Here is an 18,190-nt window from a genome sequence, read left to right as displayed (position 1 = left end):
ACCACCTTCAGAAACCTCATCTCCAGTGACCCTCCTCCCAGTCCTCTGAAGAAAGTTCAGCATCACCATGAGGAAACTGAGGTTCAGAGAAGTGTCCCAAGGAGGGAGGGCTGCCAGCCCCACTCCTTAGTCTCACAGTCTTTCCACTGCCTTACAAGGTCCTCAACTTGGATTCAGGACAGCAGATCACCCAGGAAGTTCTTTATTACTGTACTCTTTGACAGTAGAAGAAATAAGTCAGCAATTATGACTTTAGGAATATTTACATCTTACACTTTCAGGCATTCTTGAGGTTTCCCTCCACTCAGTAACCATAAGCCTGATCTTCCTGCCCTCCCTCTCCCGACCACCACCACCTTCCTTGCCCTTTCCCCAGCCATTGACTTACTTAGCCATCCCACGCTGGGAGTGCGCCGCACTCGGGGGTCATCATCCAAGGTGCGGGTTGCTAGGCAGGGCACTGAGTTCTCAAGCGGGCTGCGGGCTTTAGTGTCAGAAGCAGAAGACAGGAGGAGGAGGAGGACACATGAGCAGCCACAGCAAGGATGAGGATGGAAGCATTAATTAAGAAGAGAAAATACTAAAGCAAATCACACAAGCGGGTTAAAGGAGAACAATGACATATTACAAAGACACACACCCCCTCCCATGTCCTGCACCCTTAGATGAAAGGAATCCCAGCAAAGAATGAAAAAGTCTAAAAAAATTACATTCAATCATTATAGTTCCCCAAATACCAATGGATGATCCACCCTGCAGTTCTAATACACAAAACATAAATTATATCCAGAAGAAGAAAGCTTTACATAATAAACAGTAATCTCAGGATGTAAGATCAAGATTGTTAATAATTATGAACCACATAAGCACACACAGAGGGAAGTTACATACAGCTTTGTAAAGCATAGGGTGCAGGTTGTCATATTAGTAAGCAGCTTTCTTATGATCTACTCAACAGATACGTCTATGGATCTTATGCACAGATGCAGAAAGCAACATTTCATACTTTCACTTCCGAAATATTTTCCTTGATGAATACAGAGTTGGATCTCAATTTCCTCTGTTTTTCAGCCCTTCAGAAACATGGGACTGGGGTACGGATAAATTAATACCTTAATATAAGCCAATTTAAGGATGTATGTTAGTCCTCATTTTCTGGGGCCCTTTAATACTCACTTTAATTTGAACATTTTAACCTTTGGTGCACCTATGCCAAATCTTAGACCACAGCAAAGATTAAATAATACTGCAGGCTAAATACACAGTATTGTTCCTCCAGATACATTTTATCACCTGGATGAAACAACACCATCAACTTCTTCCTGAAGATAGTTTCATTTGGGATCCATGTCATTTATTTTGCTATTCCTATGCCATGCTCCAAGGCTAGTAAAATATAGACAGCATAATTATCCTTTAAGGAATCACAATGAGGTTGGAAATATCTAGCCATCAGACTACATGCAATTTGACTTAATAAAGACAATCATTAAATGATCAAAGCAGTAAACAAGGCATATCCAACCAATAGCAAATAGGAGATAATCTATTCACATTAAATGTGCAAACAACAGGGGAGACAAATGGTCTTTTTGAGAATACTGATGACTTGGGAGGTCAAAGTTTAAAGTAAACCATTTACAAACTAATATAAGTTTATAGCCAAATTTGGGCATTCAGCACGTTATAAAATCGAGAAACATTTTTGTCAATTTATCTGTCTGTGTTTAAAAGCTGTAAATAAAGCCAGGACTTGTGAGCAGGCCATCTGTGCCAGCACCTGTTTGAGGCAAATCTGATGTCTTCTCTTTGCAATCTGAATTTTTAATTGTTTCCCATAATTGAAGTTCTTTGCAAGTTTTTATTGCACTAAGAAAAATGAAAAAGAGAAATGAACAGGTTGAGATTGTTCCCAAATTGCTTCTGTTAAGAGGGAGACATTTAGAAATGTATATTATCATACTGACCAAGTTTTGCCTCCTATTTCTTTTGACAACTAAGTGATCCGCTTAAAGAGCCAATACTCCTGCAGACTTAGCGAAATTAAATGAATTAGGCTAAACAACTGGCAAACATTTATCTAGGTCCAGGCAAGGACCCAGTGAAATGCCAGATCAGTGAGAACTGACAGAAACTGATAATACAAAGGAAACTTCTTCAAAAGAAGACATGTCCTTTAGCTTCTAATTTCTTTAGAATGAGAATTCATATTCCTTTAGCTTCTAACTGTGTATGCAGGTACCCAGATTTTATCACTGATACCATGGCTTGCCTCTAACATGAGTACAGGAAGTCAGCAGCTTCTCCAAAACTCATGCTGATAACTAACGTTCCTCAGCAGCTTCTCTCTCCTCTACTTCCCTCAACCTGTCAGTGTATTGTTGAGAACTAAAGCTGGAAATTTCTTTTTGCATATACAGCCTCCATTGAGACAGAGCCTCACCATCAAGGGGGCAGTGGAATGGAGCCTGGCACTCGCCAGCAAAGAACCTGGCTCCAAAGACAGGCATGAAAATGGAACTGCCCAGAGAGACTCGGCACCTGTGTTTTAGCAAAGCCTGACTGAAGCCATCTGGCAGCATACCCTCATGAAAGCTGGGACTTGCACAACATCCATTACTTATATTGGCAAATGTCTACATTTTGATTTTTTGGACCCTCTGTGTACTTCTGTGCAGGAGGAGATACAAACTCTGTAACCCTTTCATGTTGCTTTCTTTCTCTTCATAAATTAACTCCAAATATCAAATTTTGAGAAGTCATTCCCAAAGCCAGAGCAGAACTTTCTGCAATTATACCATGGTAATAATATATTATGTATGCCTTGTCTACATAATGCTTTCATTGTACCTCTTTTACACTTCAGCTACAAAATAAACAGCTTAGCCTTGCTGTTATCTTACATATTCTCTTTTAAATCACTTTTGCCTAACTTCAGGTAGAAAATAAGGTAGAAAATGGTTTCTATTACCACAACCTGATGAGGAAAGATATAGCTCCAAAGGCTTTTGAGTGATGGTATCCAATATCCAGACTGTAGAAAAAGATGTTGTGAGGAATTTTTTTTACATGACCCATGTTCCCCTTGAGAATCAACTTGTCCAAAACCATCAATCCTAAATCTGTTCATGTGAGGGTATCTCTTCTTGAATCAAGCAAATAGATACCCTCACACACACACACAGAAAAAAAAAAAAAAAACTCCAGAAAAATGCTTTTTTAAAACAATCCTATTAAGAAGAAAATAAATTTTATTCATAGTGATGTTTTAGGACTCTTTTGGGATTGCAATGCCATGTGTTCAAATAGTCATCGAACACTTCCTATGCATTCTGCACTGCTATATAGACAAGAAATTTAACCCAAAAGTATACCAGCATTTCACCTAAATACACGAAACATGTTGCCTAGAAATCTCCATTTGGAAAGCCAATAAAGACACTCCACTGTCTGCCATGTTTTGTGTGTTTTGTTGCTTAGATGTAGAATGGCCTCTAGAGCCCTTCACCATCACATTATTACATATGAGACCTCGACTTGGTGATGTGTGGGAAATAAATTATGGTTGAGGAAGCTCATCCCCTTGTGGTTGAATTAGCATATGATTATTAAGCAAACTGGGTTCCTACATTTACTATGCTTAGACAAGTTATTTCGGACTTTCAGGTTTTTCATCTGAAATGATATATACATTAGAGCTGCCATAAAGAACAATACCTAATGCATAGCAGGTGCTAAAATAATGTGAGGCATTATTATTATTGCTACTACTAATATCGTTAATGGAATGACATTTCCTTTGTTCAACATCTTGAAGAGTGCTGGAAAACACTAAAGGCAGAAATCCTGGCCTACTTTAAATTCAAAGTGTGGTTTTTAAGAAATTGGGTTCACAAACCTAGAAAGATCTCCTTTTCGTCCTTTGTATTTCTATGGATACAGGAGTTGAGTAGAATGAGGCATGCTTAGTCATTCTTGGAAGATCTTAATTTATACCTACTTTAAATGAGCCCATGGTGCTCACATTTTATGTCTCTATCTTGCTTACCCTTCTCTCCTTACTTTTCCCTGTCCTTCCCTCTCCTATATCTCTTTCACAGGGAGCAGGATGTGGTCCCAGATCTGCACCTACACTTCTATTGCTCCCAGAGCAACATGGGGCTTGGGAATACAAAAAACTTGGTAAGGGTGGCTCTATTAAGGAAACCAAGCCTTGGAAGAAGATTTACTCAGGGTTGACAGCAGCAAATCAGTTCAGTGTCCTCGAAATACATGAGTTCTCCAGGAAAGGGGAATGAAGAAAAAAGTACTCACATGTGGTAGAATAAAGGCAAAGAGAATCATTTCAGTTCTTTTACTCTCTCACAGACCCTAACTGTATAAAACAGACTGTCAACTAGTAAAATTTAAAAATATGTTTATTACATGGTAACATCTTGCTGTACACATATTATTTCTTGATAGCTCAAACTGTCATTACTTAGACATAATGATCAATCTTTATACTCTAAATTTAAAAATACTAGAAAGCCCATGAGTGACAACTCATTATGTATTATTTGGCATCTGCAAAGTCGATAATGAAAGTAGCACTATTTTAAAAATAAAACTCCAAGAATATTTTCATATAAATGAAGTAGTAGGCAAAAAATGGAGAGAAACAGAAAATAATAAAATGCAAAATAATGGTAGTGAATTGAAGTTCTGTCCTCAATTTTAAAGCTGAAAGTAACTAAATTTTCCCCTTAAAATATTTCTGAATAATAGTTGTTCCTTACAGTGTGCTATGATCTGAATGTTTGTGTCTCCCCAAAATTCTCATGTTGAAGCCTAATCTCCAATGCAATAGTATTAAAAGGTGAAGGCTTTGTAGTGATTAAGTCAAGACAACACCACCCTCAGGAATGGGATTCATGCTCTCCTGAAAGGCTTAAAGGAATCTGTCTGCCCCTTCCACCTTGTGAAGATCCATAGAACACACTATCTATGAGGAAAGGGCCCTCACCAGGCGCTAAATCTGCTGGCACCTTGATCTTAGACTTGCCAGCCTCCAGAATTGTGAGCAGTAAATTTCTATGGTTTTTAAATTACCCAATCTAAGGTACTTTGTTATAGCAGTATGAATGCACTAAAGCACAATGGCATCTCACATTTTGCTTATTTAATAATTTTCACAAAGGTATCTCATTTATTCCTGGTTATATGCACAGAATAAGACATTACTACCCTTATTTTACAGATATAAAAACTGAAGCTCAAAGAGATTATGTAAATTGCTCATAACCACACTGCTACTAAACATTAGCTCAAGAATTGAATGAAACCTCTGGAAATGACGGTCCCATGTCTTCAAGAAGATTACAAAGTAGGCCTTCAATGTCAAACAACTAAATACCCACTTGTGTTATATCTCTTAAGCCCGACTCTTCATTGCTAAAAAGAGTGGAATACGTTAGCAAATACTGAGAGGGAATGATCCTTGGAGAAAAATGTGTTGTTTATTTAAAGATCTGCACATTATACATTTGGAAAATCAGTCATCTGCCTGGAGAAAGAAAAGGAAAATAAGAAAATAAGAATGGTGCCTGATGGATGAATTAGAAATGCCATAATAACAATAACCATAATAATTACTGTTATTAAGGAACAGGATTTCATTCAGGCACTTTGCTAGCAACTTTCCATAGATTGGCTCACTTATTCTCAGGTGGGAAAGAGTTTGATCGTGATTTGGGTTCTGGTCAGGACATTCATCTGCGCTATGAAAATGAACAGAAAATGAGAGTCCTGAACAAAACAGCTGGATGTATGCTGTTGCTTTTAGGAAAGAGTTAATCGTATGCAGAAAGGCAAGCAGGAAGATGATTCTAACCTTAAGGTGATGTGGGCCTCAGAGTTGCGAGATGTCAACTGATCTATCTGAGAACTAGAGAAGCATGATGGCCAGCTTCAGAAGCAAGTTAGGGAAATATCTGCCTTACACATTGATTAAGGGACCATGTCTGAATTCAAGGGTATGGGGCAGTTGGGGGGATGGCCTGGAAAGCAGAAAAATCCATCCTGAGACAAATGGGCAAGCTGGGATCCAAAGTGCAGGTAAAAAGCGAAGAATTTCTCAAGGGAACGAGAAAGCTACCAGACCTGGTGGTGGTCCCAGCCAGATCCAATATAAGCCAGTGTCAAGGCAGCTGGATCTAATACCAAACCAAATGGTTAAAATGGGCCTAATCTCAAATCAGATCCAATGCAACAAGAGCCCAACTAATATCGCTTATATTTCACTGGAGCCTAAAATTACTATTACCATAAAAATTGATTTCTTTCCATTGTTTGTTCTGCATTGCAAATGACTATCTGTTACTGTAGGTAACAGCAATAGACTATGCTTTCAAAAATACCTAAAGGTGTGTGTGTTTATATCCAGCACGTTGCTGATGTTAAACCAGCAATGTGGGAGACAGCTAGGAAGTGGCATCCAGCCTGACAGATAACCTTAAACAGAGGAATCCAGATTCAGGAGTAAGTAGTGGCAACTCATAATGAGAGTAAGTGGATTACATTTCTCATATTTAAATAAAAAAAGAGGAAAATGGTGGTAAATTGAAGATAAGATGCAGAGGTTCTAGCAGGAGCAGAGCCGGGGTGCCTGCAAATATGGAGGAGACCACAGGCACCAGGAGAAGGCACGGGGAAAGCACCAAGAGGTCTAGGAGCCAGCCGCTCTCCTTGGAGCTGCCACTGTCTCCAGCTCCTTATCTCCCTGGTGGGACAACTTTACCAAGTCTTGGATTTCCATTGTGATTTAGGACTTCCCTGACACCCATTTAGCAAAAGATAAAACCAATGAAGGGAACAAACTACTCTGTAAGAGGGCTATGAGGAGAAAGGTCTTCGTCACCTCCCATTGCTAATGAAAGACTATTGGTATCACTTAACAAAGGGCAGAGGGAATAAATCAGCAATATATCTGCTAGTTTCTTTTCAAACAGTAAGCTACAGAGCAAGTATCATTCCAGAAACCACTCCTACTCAATGTAAGATTTTTCTTCCCTAATTGTGCTTAAACATATTGTATATAATTTACTAACATTTGTGGAGTGATTACTATGTGCCAGTTACCACTCTAAACATTTTATATATTTTTTCTTATTCTTTATTATCTCTCTTTTACAGACATCAAAAGCAACTACTAAATTACCTTTCCATGTTTTTATTGAAAAAAGAAAAACTTTTCACTAATACAAAGTGAGGTCATAAAATTAGATTAAGGAAAAATGAAATCTATAGTCTAGATCCAATTAGATTACTAAAACCAATTCTCAATAAAGGGCATCTATACTCCCAGACCTTGGAAGGCAAGGAACTGATCTTTATGGTAATCTAGGGAGAAAAAATGAGGAAGTCAGGAAAAAATCAGGGACAGGTCGATGATGGCTTTACCCAACTTTCTACAAAGATAGTAAAAGGTGAATACTCAAATTCAGGCTCCTCACTGGTTTGGGTCCTTAAAGTCAGGTCTCAACCATCTCTTGCAAGCTTTGGGATAAGACAATACACATAAAAAGTATCCATTTAAATGGTACATTAAAAAAATGGCTCATCTTATAAACCATGACTTTTTAAAATGCAGTTGTTAACCTTGTCATAAACATCTTACTAAATATTTATTGAATGAATACCAATTAAGAATAAAATTTACTTTTGCTTCCTAATGAAAAGCAAACTAAATAAATCTTTATTTTTAAAATGCTATCAAGCAATATTTCCAGGCTTAAACATTATTTTTTCATAATGCTCTAAAATAATACAGAATTATTAGCTAAGTATCTCTTAGGTAATCATTAGGTAGAATCATTAGGTAGAATCATATGAAACTGCTGACAACTTAATTTTACCCACAAAAATTACAATTTCATCTAGTTCAATCTAAAACAATAGTGAGAAATAAAAAGTAGGTAAAGAAAAATCCAACACCAGAATGACCTAAAACCTCATTAATTTCTTCCTGCAACATTACAGAAAGGCCTCAATTAATATATTGAGAAATGATAGCACTTGCCTAAAATTTAGTACCTGGCAGACATGCCCATAGAATTTACACATGTCTCAGACAAGTAGCAATTTCACAATAATTAGCATTTTGAAAGCTTGCTTCATTGTTCCCTGATTTATTACAGATAAAAAATGTTTTTGCTGCTTTTTAAAAACATAAAATCATCTTGAACCCCAAGCCATACCAGGATGCTAAAAGATGAGAGTTAGTCTTTAGCTAGGAATAAAGACAGTAGTGTGCTGATAGTGGATATGCCAGTAAATATTTGAAAACCAGTTTCCAGGGGAAAAAAACATATTTACATATGAATGTGTGAGTGTGTGTGCATGCGTATGTGTTGAATTTTACTGATATAAAGGATATTGTGACAACCAAGTATAAAGGGGTTCCTGGAGAAACTCCCACTGGCCTGTGCACTAGGAGGAGTGTGCACTGGGGTGGAGCCTTGGGAAGTTCGCTCTGTTTGCAGTGGGGAGAAGCCCGGCCCCCCCTCCTCCCGGGTGGTACATGGGATTCAATCTGCAAGGCAGAAGCCTGTGCTACCAGGACTCTCGCTCTGCTGAGAGTCTCTGCTTCCCTTTTTTTCCTTTTTGCCCAATAAATTCCATTTTTCTCACTCTTCAAATTGTCTGCAAGCCTAATTTTTCATGGTGGTGACAAGGACCCCATCTTTAACTGAACTAAGGAAAAGTCCTACAACAATATGTAACACACCTTATATAAATAATAATAAAATATACAATACTGTATTGTAAATTGCATATAGTTAGTTGATTCCCATACAATGCTTTAGTTGATCTTGGTCAACCTCTGATATCAGTAGCTAACATATGGTCGCAACTGGCAAATGAGTATAGTTCCAACATCCATCAAATATCCAACAAATATTTGTGACATTTGTTGATTAATATTACTACGTATGTTAACCAGTAAGACAAAAGTGAAATAATGAAGATTGAATATGTCAGACTTCATCTATTTGTCAATGCTGTGGGTGATTCTTTTCCTAAATCAGATAACAGTTTTTGATTACTGAAAAAAATGTTCTTCAACTTTTTTCTGCTATTCCTTTTAACAGCTATGGACACTTTACACTTTTAAATGTAATCTATGTTATTAGCATTTTCTCCATCACTTCTTTAAGCCTAGAGACAAATGATCAAAAAAAATTTAAAAATTAAGCCCTAATTTGTAGCATTTGCTGGTTTCTATGGGGTAAATACTACCATAACGGCCCATTTCAAGTACTGATATAGTCACTGAATGCAGAGCTGGAAAGAGATGCACAATGGCACACTATTCTACAGCATTTCTGCCACCATACAGACACAGTAGATACAAATAACCTTAAGAGCACAGACTACAGTAAAATATAGTGAAACAGGCAGAAAACAATAAATTTTCAGTATTTATTATCTTTGTTTTAATATAATTATTTAATTGTATGCTTATATAATTTAATTTTTAATAGTAGCTATATTTAACAACCAGCTTGCAAATCCCTGATAACAATTGGCCCTCCTGAGTAGATTAGAGCTCGCTCCAGTACACCACCGGGAAATGAAAAAATTCACAACTCTGAAGTTATCTCTATAAATTTCAGTTATTTATTACATTGTTGCTAGCTATAACTAAAGTTGGCAATGTTACTGAGTATATTTTATAGCCTATGATAGAAGACAAAGGTATACACATTTATCTAAGTTTTACATGGAGATATTAGAATCTAGCTCCAACTACAACAGATTGAAAGATCGCGGTCTATTAAAACTGTAGCAATAATTCTACCTACAGTAGTTCTGTAATTTTTACATAGAAATTTAAACTAAGAACATTCGTTTATTAGAAATTGTATTTGGAAATTTATTGTAAGACCATTTGTTTAGAAATTTATTCTAAGAACATTTCATAGTTTTTAAAGATATTAAGTAATTAAACCCTAACATATAAAGGTAACTCTGCAAACTTTCCAGTTAAGAACAAGCACCTCTAGAAAGCCAAAAATTTGCCATTTGATAATTTATAAGAATGTACCTTGAAGGCGTACAAAATTCATTGCTAAAAGATCTCTCAAAGCTAAATCTTGCCTCTGGATATTTAAAAGAAGTTAGGTAGCATTAAGGCCAATAACAACATGTTTTAAAAGGTCTAATCATATTCCATGCTTCAGAGTGTAAGCTGATCAGCTGAAGAACTGGAAAAGAACTGCCTGCCCTTCCTATTTGCTTTCTGCCCAGCATATATAACATCTCACAAGTGAAAAGGTGGATGACAAAGGCAATTTCAACTTTTCTCTGAAGTACACAGATCTACAGATAGAATGAAAGATTGAATGGCAAGCAATATTAACTCATCCAAATACTTTCTCCTAAAGCACAAGATTCTGGCTGCCAAGATCCATCTGTTCCTAATTTCTAATCTGCCTGCAGTTCCATGGAAATAAAGTTCACCATACTGGTAGAAAGCCTCCTGCATGCCATATTCATTCCTCTTCTTTTTGAAAATATAGCAATATTTGAAAACAATGCACTTTTTCACTTCTTTATACTTCCCCCAACCCCATGATAAAATAATTTAAATCACCAAATACTGGGATTTCATTTTACATGAGAAAGTGGATTATTAAATAAGAAATAAAAGAGTAACTTCAACTTTAATTGCCATAATTTCAAAAATATACATTGTTAAATAAAATATTTGTGACATCAGTTATAATAAACTACTCATTCTATAACTTTCTAGCCATTAAGTAGTCCCTCTCTCCAAAAACACAATTAAAACAACAAAAAAAAGCGAGGGGAGACACAAAAACCAAAACATTTCCCATCAGCAGCAATATTCTAGGTAACAGTAGAACCATCAAATTGTAGTAGAAATACTGCAGATTCAATTCTCTTTTGTAAATTTTTTATAAAAAGCATTTTATTTTAATTATTTGCACATAACCAGTTTTGTCTAAAAAATATACCCAGAAAATCTGCTAGCAGCATTCTTCCAGCCAACAGTTACCTTTAATACTAAGAAGAGAAAACTCATTTCCAGAAATGGAGTGGCTGCGTTGCAATTCAGTTACTCCAACTTTTTCCATGTCAACTAGTTTTATGTTATTCTGAAAGTGCAGCTGAGGGCAGTGAATTAGAATCACCCTTATCTACTCATCTCTCTCTCTCTCTCTCTCTCTCTCTCTTTTTTTTCTCAGATGGAGTCCGCTCTGTAGTCCAGGCTGAAGTGCAGTGACGTGATCTTGGCTCACTGCAACCTCTGCCTCCTGGGTTCAAGCAATTCTCTGGCCTCACCCTCCCAAGTAGCTGGGACTACAGGTGTGTGCCACCACACCCAGTTAATTTTTTGTAATTTTTCAGTAGAGATGGGGTTTCAACGTATTAGCCAGGATGGTCTCCATCTCCTGACCTCGTGATCCGCCCATCTTGGCCTCCCAAAGGGCTGGGATTACAGGCATGAGCCACTGTGCCCGGCCTCATCTCTTTTAATACTAAGAAAGATTGGGGGTGGGATGGGAGGATAGACCTAACCCTATCAGCCCAATGCTTAGTGCTTCTTTCCACCATACCTTTATTTTCCATACCTCATGAAAACTGACTTCTCCCTTCTCAGATTGCTCCCAATCATGAAATTTATTTGAAACAAAGGCAATGATACAAAAGATAGACATTCTACAGGAAACTCTGGTAAATCAATAAACTACAGATAGGATACAGTGTCTTACTTATCATTAAATAATGGGGTTAATATCCCATCTTGAATAATTATTATTGGAACTATCATTATCATATATCAAAAATCAGATTAGTTTCATTAGAGGTAAAAAATAATATTGAGTCTTACTTTGATGAAGTCATCATTTATATAGACTGGAGACCATTTCACATATAAGCAAACACTTTGTGATAGGAGATTTCAAGGCATTTATCATATCTTACTATTCTCCTCCTAATTCTGGCAAACCACCATGTTGAAAACATACTGACAGAGGTACTCAATAGTCTACAAATTTGCTGACTCATCTCTAATATTATATTGTTTCATCACAGAGTTACTACTGAACTACCTCCATCAATCAGAATAGATGTATATGGAGTAAGCAAGTCACCATAGCATTAGCAGCCTACAACAACTGCGGCAATCTTTCCAGCAAGACTGCAAACTTGCCCAACTGGATTAAAAATATCACCATGAAATGACTATGGCATATGAACGCAAGAAAAGAAGAAATATGGAGAAGGGTTAAAACAAAGATGACAGGAGATGGTGTAAAGGTAAGTGAGACAAGTAAGAGAAAGCAGCAGCCAGCTGGCCTCTGCATTACCATTATCAGGGTTGGTAAACATCCTACTTGCACTGGAGACTGTCTTCCCAATGTCAGCCAGGGACCGAAGGTTGGATTTCTTAGTTTGATGCCGGTGCTTCCGGAGCAAAGTATAGGTCACCTTATCCTTAAGTTCAGGTTTCAATAGGCCTGTCTCAATCTGATGGTCAACGATCATCTCTGATACAAAAACAAAGCAAAACAAAAGCAAAAAACAAAACTCAGTCACAAGACCACAAAGTTATTTTTTTACTCTCACTTTACAGATGTTATCCTCAAATTTCACATCAAGATATTGTTTTCCAAATTTCCAATTTCCCATTTTATATAAAAGATAAAGATACAGGGTACACAGATACTGGCATTGATGACAGAGATACAAATATTAGAGTATTCATTTTATGTTTTTTCAATCCCAGTTATGGTGTATTCACATAAGTCAGATTATTCTGTAACATAGTAAGTCAGTAATTTATATTTTTCAATTAAAAGGGGAAGAGTCAAAAAGTTCATGTACTCATAGCAAAGGTATATCAGAAATAGAAATGATATTTAAAAACTTGAAAAGAGTATAGAAAATTTAAAGTAATGACATTGTTGATTTTTAAAATCTATTTTCCCAAATTCTTCTATAATGTTATATGTCCTTAATAATAGAATACAGTAAAAGAAAACAATACTCAATATCAGATCATTTGAACACCAGTTAATCCAATGAAAGAAAGATTAAACTACAAAATTATGTTGTAGTCTTTTCTAAGAAAGGAGACTTATTGTTCAGATCCAACTAAAGACTTTCCAATATACTTCCATTGGACATTTTAAAGTATAAACTGACTGAAATTTTTAATGAAATTTTAATATCTTAGTCTTACTACCAAAAAAAAAATGTAAAGTTTCTATTACTCTGTTTTTCGTATGATTTTAACCAGAAAGATGAGTGTGTTTCATAGAAATTGCTCATAGGTCATTCTGCTGGAAGGTAAGTTCTTATTCCAATCGAAAATAAGAAACCCTCTTTCTCACAAGTCAGCACGTCAGCAGTATAGCATAAATGAAGCCTGGTGCATTCTACTCTACATCTTCACGACAGGCCAACATTTATCTCCAGCCAGAATGGGGCTGAGGACAAAACATTACAGAATCTGTGCAAGATATGCATTGGTAGGAGTCTGTCTCGATGTATGCAAGTAGAACTTTTGTCCTCTGCACAGAATGAAAGTAATGGATCCCACGGCTCCCTTTCTGGCACATGGATGCATCTAGCACACATTCATATCTTCCTCTTGGGCAAACATTAGTGTATAAATGTAGAGAAATGAACAATAAATATTCTTTTCTAAAAGGCTGGCAAGAAAATTGATGGGTACTGGTAGGATAACAGCATCTCCCAAGGATTCCCACTTCTTTGTAAAGAGAAGTTACAGATGTTCAAGGGGTTTTGCTTGGGCATGACTGAACTTCTCAAAAGTCCATCTTCTAAGCACTCACAGAATTGGCCTCACAACCTATAGCTAGAAACTGGCAATTCACACAGTGTACAATCAGCTATTTGGAAGCCAAGCAGAGGCTGAATCCAGGATTTTCATCACATGCCTCACAGAGGTGCCATAAATGTTACATAACATGGGACCACTTGCTAAGGAATCTGGGCAAGGTAGGAAGAGTTTCTCCCATAGAAATGTTTTGGTTTGAGAGTGGCTTTTAGCTCTGAGTATTTTAAACTACATAAACCCCACTCAGTAAAACTATCAGAATTGATCCTGTAATTACAATTAAACCTCTCTTCCACAGTAAATAATCAGGTGCCTACAAAACACAACCCCTCTACCTTTCCTTTAAGTCCTTTTAAAGTGGAAAGTCCATCTTACAGAAGAACCAGAAAAACAAACAAACTGCCCCACCATATCTCCTATGAGTGTTATCAAACTCCTACTCTAATTTCAGGGTTGTAGACTAAAGTGTTTTTTATCTACTCTTCCTGGCAGGGCCTCCCTCTATTCTCGCCCTCCCTTGAAATCTCAAACCAATCTTTATATATGCACAGCCGGTCCTCTGTTACTAATGCCTGGAAATCACCAGTTAGAACAGGTTAAAACATCTGTGTGGCTTTATGCCCTTCATTAAGTTTCCATTAAAACGGCCAACATTATAGGGATCTCTTTAAGCATAAACTACGAAATCATTCAAAGGAAAGTGGGGGCAGTAACATTTCACAGCTACACTGAAATTAAGCCTTCAGTGTTCAAAATCCCACAGACGCTACCAATAGGGAGAGAATGTGCCAACTCTAGATGATAGCAGAGCTGATAGGAACTTCATGGAGCATGAAGTTCAACCTCTTGCTACGCAGGTGAGAACACAGGGCCATAGTGACTTGCCCACAGACAAGGACTGATTAGAGGCAAAACTCCTATATAAAACCAGGTTTTCTGACTCTAAGTTTAGATCTTTCTCCATGGCATACAATATTTTTCTTTATTTAAAAACTAAGCTCTAGAGAAAAAAAGTAATTGATATATGCAGAGCTTTTGCAAACCAAGAGAATGATGGCCATGTGACAGAAGAATGGACAAAGATCACAAACATTCTTAAAAGAAATACAAAGGGTCAAAAATACATAAATAAATATTCAACTTCAAGATTAAGATAATTTAAATAAACATACAAATATGACCAATTATGAGGTTTTTGGTCAAAGGAATAAAAATTAAAAACTTGAATCAACCCCCATGACGTGAAAGGTATTCAATGGGCAATTCCATTTCTGATGACAATGTTGCGGTATTGACTATGCAGTACAAAAGCTCTGTACTATGTTCACATTTTTTGAATATTCTACCATTAGAAATGTATACTAAAGAAATAATTTCACAACAATATAATAAAGATGTTCACTTCTTTTCTTTATAATTAAAACTTGAAGGCAATCTAAACGCCCAAGAATCCTTTTTTGAATATTTTGCAGCCATTATAGTAATGCTTTTATTTCTATTTAATGACATTAAAGGGTTCATATTATGTTTTAAAAAAAGACTAAAATGATGTAGTATGATCCCATTTTGTAAAATCAATTATATATGTGCAGAGTTATACAGAAAAAAATGCTGAAAGGACAGCTCTGAGAGATTAGATTAGTGACTATTTTTAATTTTACGTGTAACAGTTTTCCGGGTTATTTTAAAATGAACATGCATTAGTTTTGTGACTAGAAAAGTTATTATCATTTTGAAAATGTAAAACGTATGAAAAGTAAGAAACAATAGGACCGATACATCTGCCAACACGTACAGCTCAGGAATGCCTTTAAATATAAAAATGAGACTCCAAAAATAGAGCTACATTTTCCCAATTCACTTCCCATCATGGTAAAATACCTGAAATGGCTTATAATTTTTTTAACTTAAGAGGGGAGGAAAATTCCCATAGACTCGGCTTCATACGTGAATGACACTCTTTAAATGTAGAATTACAATGAGGATACTAACAATAAAGCTATTAAAATAATCTGTGAAAATGATGTTTTATCCTTTATAACACTTTAAAGATAAATTTTTCTATTAACATTCAGAAGGCGTTCTTCACGAAAAAATCAAGTAGAGGTCCTGAGAAGAATCAAAAATAGGCTGAAATTTTTACATAAGTGTGAGAAGTAACACCTGCTTAAACAGTCGTGCACCGTGGTGCAGGGCCCTCACATGATGTGGCACTGTCTTTGAGCCTGCAGGGTGAGATACCTCTCAGAGGCAGGCTGGTGAGGGGTAGCAGGTGGACTGCAAAGGAAGATGAAAAGCAGCTATAGTTTGTTTGATATAATCATGCTTGCTATTATTTCTTTTTCTTCTCATTTGTTGATATAACATTGGGGTGTGGGGGAAGATGCATCTTGAGAATTAGCTGTGAATAATTCTCAACTCAGAAGTATTGGCATGAGTTGGGACAAAACAACTCCACCTCACCCACTGCCATAAAAGGATTTTTTAAATAACCAAATAATGACTATAACTTTAAGTTACTGTGCCATCATCTGTCATTTAGATGAAATAAGGGCTCCGTTTCCTCCATGTTTTACCCTCTGTAGGGTTTTGATTATTTCAAAGGATTAAGATATTTTTAGCTAGTGACACTCTTTCAAACATGCTCTTCACCCCATTTCTGGAAATCTGGCCCTTTTCCTCCTCTTTGTTTTACTTGTGATGTGTTATTTGCCCCTGAACTGTTTTTCTGTATTATCAGCTCCAGGATGACAGCACTGGCTCTCTGACTGCTTGCCCCAGGGACTGCAGAGAAAACATATTAGTGAGTGATGATACTTCAAAGTGACCTAGTAGTGTCAAATTTTAACATGTAATGACAATTTTTAAAGTAAATGCATGGAGGTTAGAGAAAAAGTTCACAGCTGATAATAAAAAGTAATGAAAAATTGAAAGGAAACCACAGAATGCTTGGTTAACCTCTCCTACATGTAGTAAATACCAAAACCTTCTCTCTTTGGCCACTGGCTAAAGACGTTCCAGTATAATGTGGTACTCTGTCTTCTACAACATGAAAAGGGTCAGTCAGTTGCTGAAGACCAGAAGCTCAAGATGGCTCTTCCTGGTGATGAAGATCCCAAAGACAGTTTTACAGAAACATCCAAGTGTGTAATTCAACTTTTAACTTTCATCACGCTTGCTGATCAGTTCCAAGCACTCAACTGTTTCCAGCTCTGTCTACCACACCGTTTGGAATTTTCTCTCCTGTTCATGAAGGCACTGAGTGTTTCTCCATCTGACTCACTTCTCTACACTCTGCTAGGTGACATGCAGAAATATCTGGATAAACTATTTATAATGGGATAGATATGTAAGTAGACAGCAAATACATCTGATGATCTTATTTAATGCTCATAACAACCCTGAAAGGTCCACCTTCATCTTCTTTTTATAGATGAGGGAACGAAGACTCCAAAAGAGTTCAATAACTGGCCTTGCCCATGGTCATACATGCTAATAGGGCTAGACTTTAATTAAAATCCCCCAACATTAAATCCAGCATTCCATCTTCAACATCACTCTGTATCTCATGGGAATTAATATATGATATCTTCCCATAGAGTAGGTATATTTTAGTAGAGAACAAACCCTGAGCACAGTGGCATGAATCCCTAAGTGGGGAAACTTTAGGCAGTAATAATCATCTACGGTAAAAAAAAATAAAATAAAATAAAATAAAAAATTGCTTTTTTTTCAATAAGGGAATCTTTCTGGTGATCCTTATTCTCCTCCTAGACTGCCTATACACTGCCAAGTCATGATTTTCTTCTCCGGTTTGCCCTACATGTATGCACATTGGACTTATTTTCAACTTGTGTAATTTTTGACATCTTTGCTCCAGGTTAGTTCTTAAAGTCTGAGAATGCAGAAATTAGAATTTTCACTCAAAAACTGGATTGATTTTTGTCAATCATTATACTTTTCTGGATAACAATCTCTCTTGCAGCTTTTAATAAATGAAAAAAGGCAATGGAACAGATGGCCCAGAAAATCATTCTTTCTGTTTGCTTCTGTCTTTGTAGATGGGTTCCACTCCCCCTGGGTACCATAATCCAAGATCTCTTCTCATATATCAGATTTCCATTTTCAGTTTCACCTGCCTTGTTAAGTATGAAAATGCTATACAAAACTCTGTTTCCTCCATTATTTTCTAACTACATATGCAGATTTGTACCTATGTTGACATGTACCTTGTCTCTTTTACAAAGTGGCAGATTTGCAAACCCTAATTTCAAGGCATAGAACAGTGTTCGGCACATTGTAGAAGCTCATGTA

The 18,190-nt window shown here is 36.6% G+C and overlaps 1 protein-coding gene across 3 annotated transcripts in view; it reads right to left on the bottom strand.

Moving 5' to 3' along the window:
• SLC4A4 (solute carrier family 4 (sodium bicarbonate cotransporter), member 4) overlaps nt 1-18,190 on the bottom strand; it is a 343,922-nt gene that overhangs the window by 210,102 nt on the left and 115,630 nt on the right. For all 3 annotated transcript variants that reach the window (XM_011927128.1, XM_011927127.1, XM_011927129.1), the window contains exon 5: nt 12,381-12,560. In XM_011927128.1, the coding sequence (XP_011782518.1) occupies nt 12,381-12,560 (180 nt within the window). The remainder of the gene's footprint in view (nt 1-12,380; nt 12,561-18,190) is intronic.

The sequence above is a fragment of the Colobus angolensis genome, unplaced genomic scaffold (assembly GCF_000951035.1).
Source record: "Colobus angolensis palliatus isolate OR3802 unplaced genomic scaffold, Cang.pa_1.0 Scaffold70, whole genome shotgun sequence".
NCBI classification, from domain to species: Eukaryota; Metazoa; Chordata; class Mammalia; order Primates; family Cercopithecidae; genus Colobus; species Colobus angolensis.
Note: the sequence above shows the minus strand (reverse complement) of the source record. Positions and strands in the feature narration are given on the sequence as shown.